The sequence below is a fragment of the Cryptomeria japonica genome, chromosome 2 (genome assembly GCF_030272615.1).
Source record: "Cryptomeria japonica chromosome 2, Sugi_1.0, whole genome shotgun sequence".
In the NCBI taxonomy this organism is placed as follows: Eukaryota; Viridiplantae; Streptophyta; class Pinopsida; order Cupressales; family Cupressaceae; genus Cryptomeria; species Cryptomeria japonica.
In genome coordinates this window covers 203,661,599-203,674,422 of record NC_081406.1, presented here as the reverse complement: position 1 = coordinate 203,674,422, position 12,824 = coordinate 203,661,599, and the positions used below count along the sequence as shown (strand labels likewise).

Genomic DNA, 12,824 nt, shown 5'->3' with positions numbered 1-12,824 from the left:
GGATCGCCTTATATTGGGGAAACTGGGCGTTCATTTAGCACTAGAATCAAAGAGCATAGTGCTAACATCAAGCAAGAGCGGACACTTAAGTCAGCCTATGCGAACCACTCTCTCTCAATGAAGCACCATATTTGTTTAGAGAGCACCCAAATCTTGTTCAAAGAAGACAACTTTTTCAAAAGAAAACTCCGGGAAGCTATTGAAATCTACAATCATCCCACCAACCTCAATCGTCATGATGGTTGGACTCTTAGTGGTTCTTGGCACCCCTTCTTGTCCAAGCTCAAATAGTCCTCCTCCTTTGCCTTCTCCCTCTCTTGGCCCCTTAGCTTGTTAGTATCTTCCTCTTGTTCTCTTCTCTTCCTTTCTTCTAGTTTCTCCCCCTTTTTTGGGCATTTTTTGCTTGGGTTTTTCTTATTTATCCATAGGGCCCCCTTCTCTTTTCCTTCTTTTCTTCTATTTTCTTAAAAAAAAAATCCCTTCTTTTTCTTCCCTCATGTGTAGGTGTGCCTATATTTCTTTCTGTGTGTGTGTGTGTATATATATACATATACATATATTTATATTTTAATATATATTATATATATATATAAGCTTAGGTTTGTTCTTTTTATGTATTGGTATGTGTGTGTGTGTGTGTGTTTGTTCAGGTTGGTTCTTTTATGTATTAGTATTGGTGGGTTCTTTTCCTTTGGTTTTTGTATGTGTATTTCCTTTTTTATTTTTTATTAATTCTCTTTCTTTATTTTGTGTCTTTGTCTTCTTATATTTGCTTAAACTGGTCTTCATTAAGTTTCTTTTCTTCTCTCTTTATTATCATTTTTTATTTTATTTTAGTCCCTCTCTTGTCCTTTTGAGTTTTGACCAACTTGGTCTCTTGTTCTTTGTGCTTACTCTTTTATCTTCTCCAATCCCTCCTATTTATTCCAAGTCTGCAACTTTTCATCTTATTTGACTCTCTTCATCCTGATGATGGATCACGGAGTGTGATCGGAAACATTGATGCAAAAATCTTGAACACAACTAAATCCAGAAACTGCACTCTTGTTAATATGAATTGTCTTGTCAAGACCCATTCTTTTTTCTTCTACCTCAATTACACTATATTAAGTTTACTTAGATGCATTTTTTTTCATTACCTAGGTAGATTAGGGATAATGGATACATGTCATTACATGTTTTTTATTATTCTTGTGCTACCTTTACCTTATCCTTATCCTCTTCAGATTTGAAAACACGAAGGCCATATATTATAGTTCATTTCATTTTATTATCGTCTAATTGAATTAAGATATTGGAATGTTGAAATTCCTATTTTTATATTGTATGTCATTATAATGATGTTATGTTCCTAGGAAGATTTAGTATTGTGTGTTAATTGTTTAATCTAACAATATTGATTGTTCATATCCATTTAAAATTCTGCAAAAAATGGTGTCTATTCCCACACACCCAGAAACCATGATATACACAAACATGCATACCCTGTTTGATGTAAGGAGTTGATAATAATCAATTTTGTACTAAACCTTCATGGAAGAAGAGCGAAGCAAACTGACATGCATTAAAATTTGGATTGATTCACATTTTGCACTTGAAGCATATCTGCTCATAGTCTATCCCGTGATGAAAGCCCCAGTTACATAAATTTCAAATTCAGAATATTTAGAAGAAAGGTTTCAGATGAGACCTCAGCCCAAGTCTACCTCAACAGTTACATAAACTCAAGCAAAATGTAATCATACCCATTTTAGCAGTCTATTCTTTCAAACTTAATATTTTACAATGACAAGAAAGGCTGACAGATATTATTGAAGATTATTTTTACCTCTCCAGTCTAAGATATGTCCTAGAATTTCATGGGCAAACAATTGTTTACCATAATCAAAGGATCGCCATTAAAGATATTTGAGCAGTCGTTTTCTAAGATGCAGGAAAGAAAACTCTCCTAAATAGTAATTTCTTATCTCGCCATTATGTAGATCCAGTTTCTATAGAAACTGCATCATGCATCAGTACCATCCATACCAACCTCGAGCTAGAGACACAAAACTTTCAAGAAATCAAGGATTCATCAACATCTGCTGAAAGGACAGTTTCTCATTTCTTCAACAAGCTGGACATTGTTTTCTGTAAACTTCCTAGAACTCCAGATTAAGAAGGTTTCTCATCAGTTCCAAATATGAGCCTACTTCTCTTAAAGTAGGCATGAATATATAAAAGTGAACATGGAAAACATCCCCCAATAAAGAAGTCCCATCCTGAAGGAACTAAGAAGTGACCTACATTTGAACCCTTGGTCGACTACTAAAGAAAACATGAACCAAAGGAACAGAAACATGACCAGGAAGTGTAGAAGGCAATAAGAACATAAACAAAGCTCAGAGTCAAACTCAATGTTTTCCTTGATTGATGATATTCAAATAAAGATTTTAGGCATAACTAAGACAACAAAATGAACTTTATAATCTGAGAGACGGTAAATAGTTTCTGTAAGATAATGCTATACACTCTAAGAAGTTACAAACATCATCATACAATTTTGAAATAAAAAATACTAAATCATGCCCAGGACATACCTGTGCACATATTCACTGGCATCACCAGGAGAGTCATACTGTATAATGCATCTCACTTTTGGAAAATCCAAGCCTCTTGCTGCCACGTCAGTGCATAAGAGAATAGCAGATTTTTCTACATTGTAATGATGAAAAGTTTGTTTCCGATCTTCTTGTGCCATATTGCCATGTAGACGAAAAGTTTTGCAGCCTATGAAACTTCCCTCTTTTTCATCCAAGCCCTCTCCAAAATTTGACACCCAGTGAAATTCACTTATCAAAGCATAATGAAAATCCACCGCATCACATGTGGAGAAGAACACTACCACCTATGCACGTAGAAGTTTGATCACATGATGAGTAACTATTCTCCAAAATATACTGATAACAAATAAAAGCATATTCAACATTTATAAATTTAAAAACAAAAAAATTGTTAAGCGTACATAGGGACATTACCAAGCCCTAGCACTGACATGGTACCATACTAAGAATGGGAATTTAAGCACATTAAGCATGCCCACAATTTTAACCATATTATCATGACACCCCATTAACAAGCAGTCAATCGTGTTAATGGTCCATTATTCAAAGGTGGGAATTGAACTTGGGATTTCACACTTACAAACACAACCAAATACCACAACACCATCACCCCAATGGACAACAAATAAAAAACTTTTGCTAAGTGCCTAGTTTCAAAATATAAATTACAAAGATGAAAAAATACATTGCTATTTCTGTAAAAGCTATATTTGTTATGCCTAGAACATAGTTCCTTTTATCTTCTTATGTTGATTAATAAAGTCTCTTCCATTCTAATGTTTAAAATACTTGCATGCATAATTTAGAAGCATTTCCTTGAAATGGCCCTCAATTATCCTCTTAAGTGAGCTAGATATGCCTCTTCCAAGCATATGTCTTAACTCATTTAACTAAGACAATTGACAAGTTCCATAATATTGAAGAGCTCAACTATGATGAATATGTTTTGCATTATTGTGTATAGTGGTAACGATGACTAAAATATCATCAGAAGTGTCTAATTGCAAATACTTCAAAGGAAATAGGCTATAAATTGTCAATTCACCCTTCAACCAATTCTTGCTTTAATATTTACCATATTTTGTGGAAATATAAAAGTTAGCTATACCTAGCAAATTCCAAACGAAACAATTAATGGAATATTAACTCCTAGGATAAGTAAAAGTGCAATATAAATAGATACCCCTTAATCAAATGCAAAGGTAACTCACACAAAGGCATATCTAGAAGCCATCGAGAATGTTAAGAGCCATTGGATTATTGTCACTGATGTCAAAGGGCAAATCAGTGGTGTAATGTTTGGAGAAGTTGTGCCAAATTTATGGCACTATGATCGAGATTTCATTAATCTAAGTGAGAGGCAATTTAATTAATAAATTGCACAAGTATTTAACGATTGGCGTCCATGCTTGAAGGAGAAGTAAAAATGCAAAAAATATTATTTATTATTGTGGCCAATCCCCCTCTTGGGCCAACCCATTTATGGGAACAAAATGCATTTAGCTATTATACTAATGACCCCTTAAAGAGGTGCACCCTAAGTTGGGTTGCATTTAAATTAAATAAAAAATAATTTTCTTGGCTGACCCCCTTGATTTGAGAATAAAAAATATAGTCAATCCCACCTTGGCTGACCACCTTGGAGAGATATATCTTTTGGTGAAAGGGTGCAGATTGTAAGGTATAAATAAAGGTTTGTTTGAGGGTTAGAAAGCGAGAAATTTATAGAAGATCTTTCCAAACTTTAAGAGCATATTTGTGAGTAAATATCAGAAATATTTGGAGCAGAAATATTGCAGACTAATAAACAATTATTGAAGATCATAGTGCAGATTTATGTGAAGAAATATTACAGATTTATGAGCAATTATTGAAGATCACATTGCAGACCTATGTTATTGCAGATCTGAGAGCAGACATTTAAGGCAGATCTTAGTGGAGTAGTGAGCAGATTTTTTAGGGTGATTTAGGACAGATCCAAGAAGAACTCACAAATAAATTGTTATATTGCATTTCGAAGGTTGGTGCCTTCTATTCTAAGAGATTGGGAGGTTGGAGATTCTCATTGAAAGAGATTGGTGTCTCTTGCTGGATTGGTGTCCATTCGTAGGGGATTGGTGCCTCCAGTAGGTTGATGCCTACATATTATTGTAAAGATCTCATTTTGCTGAGGCTGGATTTGGACGGTAGATCCAGGCAGCTATTCACCGTGATTTTCTCCCGAAAGGGTTTCCACATAAAATCTTGTCTCTTATTTGTGTGGATGCTTTCAATTATTTCATTGTAGTTGCTAAGCATTAAATAAGCGAAAAGTTATTCTTATACTGATTCACCCCCCCCCCTCCCAATGTAAGTATGTGTGTTTCTTCAAGAGCACAAGACTTTCAAATATTGAAATTCGAACCAATCTTTTGGGGAAAACCATGTAGAAGATGTATTAATTATAGAAAACTACAAAAGATACATATTGAATCACTTTGTGTAGAAGATACTAAAATCTTCTACACATTTTTTTCCAAAAGATTTCTTTAAATAGTCTATCTACTATCATGTTGCTTAGATCTATCATCAAAAGTAATTTAAGTTGTCGATCCTAGTATATGATGGGTATAGGTTTGAAGTTCTAGTGTGCCAATACAGCTTTTTTTTCCCCTAATATGGGTGTGTATGTCTGCGTGTGTGTGTGTTAACAATAATGCTCATAATTGCTAATAAACAAAATATTTTAAAACATCATAATTTGCAAAAAGAAAATACTCATAAATTCATAATTTAATGATTGTCATATGTGAATACAAAATGAAAACTATAATCAATATTCAGTAATCTTCATATTGCTCTTCATCAAGAGCATCAAACTCAATATTTAGTTCATTTTCCTATGAACCACAATCAACTACAATGCCACTCCCACTAGCCATGCCATATGCAGAAGTTGCCTCATCTATAGTGATGGGTTAAAAACCTGCCCTTAATCCTAGCATAAAATAGCCTAGTTTTGTGTTTATTTTAGTTTGCATATTGGCCTTTCTCCTCTAAGTTGCTATGATAATTGTTAAAGGATTAAAATAATTGATATGGATTGAGAAAATACAAATTCCTCTAGCAATTAACCAATTCTGAGGCACTAATTCAGGTGGTTATGTGAAACAAGGGAATTCATGATCACGAGAGGAAGCCATAAAGAGTTCTTTGGAGATTTCCATGTTTTGTTGGTTACTCTTTCTTAGAATATGGTTGGCATGCTTAGTATATGGTTGGCATATAGCCAATAATGGTCAGTAATTAGTTTTTGTCCAGATCTGGAAAATGGTGGCTGTAGGCCACTTCACTATTTTCAGAGTTGGTCTATGTAATCTCAGCCATAAGCTTTAAAACTGCTAGTATGCATATTTGGGCATTCGGTTTTGTATTAGGATATAAATATGTACTCTTATTGTATGAACTTTAACTTTTGATTAGAAATCAATATCGATCTGAAACTATTATCATCTTTTAAATTCTCTTCTCTTCAGTCGGCTGTCTAGGAGGAGGGCCCACTCCTTAGTCACCGATTGAGTTCCTTCTTATTGATTTTGTGTGAGGTATGACATTTGTTTATTTAATGACTTTGATCTAATTTCATAAGTGTAGAATTTGTTTATTAATTCTTCTGAAAATGCAACGCAATTGTGAAATCTTTTGAAGCTCTATGCACGCAGAATTGATAAAGACTGTTAAATAGATGTTCACTGTCCTGTCGCCAGAATATTGTAGATGCTGTCGCTAGGCTATAACAGCTCCTGTCGCCAGAATAGTGTTATATGAATCATTGCAGTTTTAAGAGCTATTGCGTATGTAATAAGAGTTAAAAGTATTTGGTTTGTATTGTGTGTTCATTTCAAATATGATTGCTTAATTCAAATGCAATAATTCATAATTAGATACTTGAGTTTGAAGGTGCCTTTTAAGTGAGCTTTTATTAGGTTCGGATTTGTTTTAAGAATGTAGCTGTTGATTGTTCCTTCTAGTAATTGAGTTTGGGTGTTTGTCTTCATAGATGCATTTCATCCCTGCTTAAGTCACTACATTCATCCCTTTGGCAAATAGCCACAATACCTTTCACAAGTCTATGATCCCCGGATTGACACATCTAGGTACAAACTGAGGAAGTTTATACAAGGCCAATCTAAGTCAAATATAAGAGTAATTTTGCCCCAATTCTGGTCCATAGTTTTACCCAAACATATAGAGACTTAGCCAAGCTATGCAATGGTAGCATCCAAATCAGCACACTCATGAGTTATATTGCAATCCCTCCTCACTCTCTGATTGTAATCAAGTTTCTCATGTGACGAGAAGAAAAAGCATTGACAAAGACCAAATCCTCAACCTTTTCTTAATCCAATCAATTGCGCTTAATTGAGTGGATAAACAAGTACGCACTCAAATTCCACTTAGCTAAAGATAATATTGCAACCTATGTTTCCTGAGGATGTGACCTCGAATTTTCGGTTCCATACCTAATTAACATCCTCTTGTTGTCCCCAAATAATATTTGCCCTAGCCATCCCAAAAATGTGGGGACTCTACAAGAATAGCCAAACATCCTCGACATGACTAGGGAATTCAATGACATCTCCCATCCATCTTAGGGGGCAGTCAATCATTTCCATGCAAAAAAAAAAGTTTTTTTCAAAGCCCAAAATTAATAAAAAATATTTTAATGCTATTTTTATCTATGTTATTAGGTCCTCTCAAAAACCCTTCATATCATATATGAAGAGCACACAATTATACTGAGAAGGGGGGGGTGTGGGGTGTGAATCAGTATAAAACCAATTTAAACTTTTTCAACTCCAATCACAAGTATATAAATTATCGCATTAACATATTCATTGCATACCAACATTCATATGTGATCTAACTAATATGAACACAAGTAGAACACAAGAAATATACGTGGAAACTGGAAACCCTTATGGGAGAAAACCACGGCAAAATAATGCTTTTATATTTCTTCTTTTACAATGTTTGTAGGCACCAAACTACTAGAGGCACCAACCCCTACGTTTGTGAGCACCAACTCCCAAATCTGATTTTTTTGAGCACCAACCCACTGGAAGCACCAACTCCCACTTCTGAATATTGTGAGTACCAACCCACTTGAAGCACCAACTCCCACTTCAGAATTTGTGAGCACCAACCCACTTCACATAAATCTGAAATTCCACCTTCACAATGTTGCTATAACAACGGATGATGGACAATATTTTCTCCACAAACCTTCTTCCTCAAGCTGCTACTATGGTGACAATATATTTGTCATAAAACTGATTAAGAGTGTCCTTATAAATCTGCCATGCAAACTTCTGACATTACTCTCTTCAAAATGCTTCATAAATCTGCAATAGTCTTCTACATACCCCTCATAAATCTGTTCATACATGCCTTCATTAATCTACACTTTATCTTTTCTAATAACTCCTCATCAACCTTGTATATGTTTTTCTTCTTTCCTTATTCACTGCACTTGTAAATTAATCATAAAATCTGCTTGCAAATCTTTTAAAGATCTGCTCAAATCTGCTTAAATCTATTTCATGTCTGAACAAATCTGCCTCATACGTTCGATCAGTTCTGACTCTGTATATGCTTGATCTTTCTTCTTACACATTTGATCACTTGACTGTTCATATATGTTCTATCCTTCACTAAAGTCAGGCATATTCTTATACTTTAAACCTGCATCTTCAATGATGTCTTCTTCATAAATCCGAAAACAATTTTCTCATATAAATCTGGTATATATATTGATATATCTGCTTTTACCACTTTCTGCCCGCACACACAGCACTCTTCACTTCAAGATCTTCTCTTCATACTTTACCACACACACCACTCTTTAAAATATATTTTTTTTATTCCTATACTCTACACACATCTCCTCACTCCTCAAATGATTTTCATATATTATTTATATCTTCAGCATATCTCTCAAGAGACACCATGCTCCCCAAGGGTTCTATTGTTCTTTGTAGAACATACCTTTTAGTAAAAGCAACTCACATCATTAATTAATTAAACACATTCTTTATTACATTGCTCTTATTGAACAAGAAACACTAATCGTTGTATTTAGGAATTTATTCCTCCTCCTTGATCGCTGCTAACAGCATAGTTGTTAAGTGCCTTTTGGACAAACAGCCACCTTGCAACTCGCAGCTCTTGGTTTATGCAAAACATATCTAAACACCCATCGCATCTTTTCATTAATACTTTTCCATGATCTTTAATCGCATCTTTTCATTAATACTTCTCCATGATCTTTAATTGCACCCTTTCTTAATCGCTGCTTCTCCACTTTTTAATAAAAACAAGATATTATTAGTCGCATCATCATAAGGTTAGTCACTGTTTTTAGTTTGGACTATCTAACATAAACAATGTTATTAACCTTCCTGAAAGATAATCACATCTCATAATTAATGATTGTGTGTGTTTTCTTTTAGCTTCCAGCGCTACCATAGCTGTTCATTTTGTTACTAAAATTGTGGCATTCAAACTATTGCTATACATTCATTTGTGACCAATTCATATATTTCTCTGTATACTAACATCGGATCGACTTCTTATATGATGACTGGTCAGCTAGTATCATTCATTTAATAATCTGCTTCAGATCGATCTTCCATTCAACGATATTAATAATCTTTGCATTTATTCAAATTGCTGTTTGTGATTTGTCGCTGTCATCCATGAGTCAACATCATAACATTTATTCAAAGTATTAAAGACATAAATCTGTTTTTAATGTGATGACATCTTTAATGGATACTTTCTTATAAACAAACAATGACTATCGCTGCCTTTGATAATGCCTTCAATATCCTCATGTAATAATCATCATACAAAGATCACTGAATCTAGATTTTTATTTGTCATTAAAAAATGCTGCATCATTTGTCTTTAATCACTGCCTATTATCATTGTCTTAATGACCATGCCTTTATTGACTTGTTACAGCAGAAACAAATCAAGATACTTATTATGGGTGCATCGTCTAATCTTCTTCCATCTTACTGCTTTATCCACGATGTAAATCATTTTTCTTGGTCACTTTATCACAGCACAGATTATAGTCACGGCTTATTTTTGGATCATTTTAATATCTCTGGTTTTCTATGACATTGATCAACATATTAGACTATCTGTACTGTAGGGTCTGCTCTGTAGAGGTTCATTGCTGTTTATTACCTTTTGTCATTGGACTCCTTAGAAATAGATGGCATTAGTAGTTTCCTTGACAAATATCAATTCGTATCTTCAAGATTTTATTCTTTATCGCTGTATATAAGTGTTGCTTATTGTATTTGTTACTGTTACTCTCTAAACAGATCACAATCCCTACACATAAGTCGCTGCCTTGTGTTCTTTTCTTCTTGCCAGCATTTGTTGTAGTCCAGATTACATTCGTTGCAAATCTTTTTACATGCGTTGCAGCTCCCCATGAAGTCGATTTTGTTTTGTGTCAGCACAACAATCTCTTGTTGTTTCCTTTACTCTCCACAACTTCAAGTAAGGCTTTAGCTGTAAGTTTTATAATTTCATCTCTTGAACACTCCTTTATCACTGTATACATCATTAGCACTGCTTTTAAGAAATCACCTTATCTATATTGTGTTTGTCTCATTAATGAAGTCGAACACTTCACAAATCAATCCCTACACATAAGTCGCTGCCTTGTGTTCTTTTCTTCTTGCCAGCATTCGTTGTAGTCCAGATTACATTCGTTGCAAATCTTTTTACATGCGTTGCAGCTCCCCATGAAGTCGATTTCGTTTTGTGTCAGCACAACAATCTCTATGTTGTTTCCTTTACTATCCACAACTTCGAGTAAGGCTTTAGCTGTAAGTTTTATAATTTCATCTCTTGAACACTCCTTTATCACTGTATACATCATTAGCACTGCTTTTAAGAAATCACCTTATCTATATTGTGTTTGTCTAATTAATGAAGTCGAACACTTCACAAATCAAATCTGCCACACTTGTAGTCTTACGTGATGAAGTATCATTCAATACATGACCACAACTTTCTTCAAACTTGTCAATACATAAAAGACCCCTCTTGACATGGCTTTGATATCAATGACAATGAATTCTAATCTTCTTCATAACCTTGACATCAATGACAACTATGTCTTCCCACTTTGACATCAATGACAACTATTCCAACAATGTAGGTCTAGTTTGGGACAAATACACCATAAGGTTTTCTCAGAGTCTCGTCCAAACAAAACCTAGGTGAACCCAAGGGGACTCAAGTGCCACCCAAAGAAAAAACAAAACAAAAAAATCGTTTTAAAAAACATTTTTATAAACAAAAAAGTACCAAACACCTAATCTTGCCCTTAAGGGGTAAATTATGAAAATGGTGTGCACCATGAAGGTTTATGTGGTTTTCAAGACCCCTAGACCCTACGTGTAATGTCCCCTCTTTCCTAGATGATCACTCAGATGACAAGATTTGCCTATTATTCATCTTCGTAGCCAAATCCAATGGTTAGGGGATGATTTTCATGGCATGAGAGGATTTTCTACACTAGAGATTGGCATTTGATTGGCGTTATTATGGGCAAAAAATTGCTATTTTATTATAAAGTTACTTTTTGCTAAAATAGAAAATTTCATTAAAGTGACTTTATAAAGTTAAATTATAACGTTATAAAGTAACTTTATAATATTGAATTATAAAGTTCAGTGGAATATTATGTTGTAAAGTAAAATTATTTAATTCCACCAAGTTGGACGCCATCCATGACTTGGACACACTAGTGGATATGAAGGCCAAATAAAATATGGCTAAGGGAGGCATTGGAGTCCAAATTGAGAAGGGTTTTATTAAAGAGGCTTAATTTTCTATTTGCTCATTATTATGATTGATCAATTTCAGAGTTCTTTCACAGAGCAGCTCATGCAAGGTATTTTCTGAGGACAAAATCCCTTGAAGAATTGTGAATTGGACAAAAACCCAATTCACCATTGAGGGGAATCTACACAAGGTTTCCATTTGTACTACACTAGAGGATTTACAGGCAAATTTTACAAGTTTTCTTACAGCAATAAGGCAATAGGGATTGGTGCATTCAAATCAAATTTATGAAATAATAATGGATGCCACCTGGAGGTATTGATTTGGTTTCCAATTAACAGGGATTTTAATAAGGATTGTCTTCAGCAGGTTCAGGTTGATCTGATGACCAGATCTGGAGGATTTTGAGCTTCTTATTCTAGCTGTACAGCTCCCAAAGCCAGCTGTACCATCTCTCTTGCAGTCGTACCATTTTGCCTGCAAGCCGTACCAACTGGGGTAGACATTGGGGTTTGTGCAGAATTTATTTATCAGTAATTATTAGCAGCAAATTTGTGTTCGCTTGGCACAAGGGATAAATTTATGAAGCAGTTTCTATGCACATAGGGGATTGCCAGTCTCAAGTTGAAAGTCTTGCCTACAAGCCAAGCATAGGGTTCAGTATTTCCAATGCTATTTTCATTATTTGTTTTCAGTAATTATTGTTATTGCAAATAAAACCAATTGGTGCCACCTTAGCAAGCTAGACGGCCCCTATTCATGTGATTTCATCAATAAAATTCCACATGGGAATGAGCGCTGGACTTCTGAGTATGCCAATTCTTGTTATGGTGTCTCAATTCCTTAATTTTGAATAAATGCATTGCTGATCTAAATAAAATCAGAGCTCAGAAAATTATATCAGTCCATTATATTTTCACTATTTCGGTTCAAAAGCACTATTTATTTGCATATGACTCATGTTTAAACCTTACACAATCATTGGTATTGAAAACTCAAACAAAAACATTTGAAACCCATTCCAAAACCTCAATCAGCAGTCATCATTAACTCGGAAAAATTGGATCAGATTTGGTTTAGGATCTTTCAGTGGTATCAGAGCAATGATCTTGCCAGCTTGAGGGTATTGTGATTATTTCTATGTATCCTGGAAGGATTGGGCCACACAGATATTATACTTGCAAGAGAGCACGAGAGCAATTAAATTTTGATACGGGTACTCCAACAGGTGCAGCTATGGGTGATATGCATGATGGTAGTGGGAGTCCCCATCAGAGGGAGACACAGAATCAGCATGAAGATCCTGATTGTGAGTTATTCAGGACTCTAGCTAATACACAGCCGCTGATTGTTCAAGCATTAGACAGG

The 12,824-nt window shown here is 34.7% G+C and overlaps 1 protein-coding gene across 2 annotated transcripts in view; it reads right to left on the bottom strand.

The window, feature by feature from the left end:
• Window positions 1-12,824, bottom strand: part of LOC131046322 (DEAD-box ATP-dependent RNA helicase 17) — a 95,141-nt gene that overhangs the window by 31,661 nt on the left and 50,656 nt on the right. For both annotated transcript variants that reach the window (XM_057980035.2, XM_057980036.2), the window contains exon 8: window positions 2,580-2,887. In XM_057980035.2, the coding sequence (XP_057836018.1) occupies window positions 2,580-2,887 (308 nt within the window). The remainder of the gene's footprint in view (window positions 1-2,579; window positions 2,888-12,824) is intronic.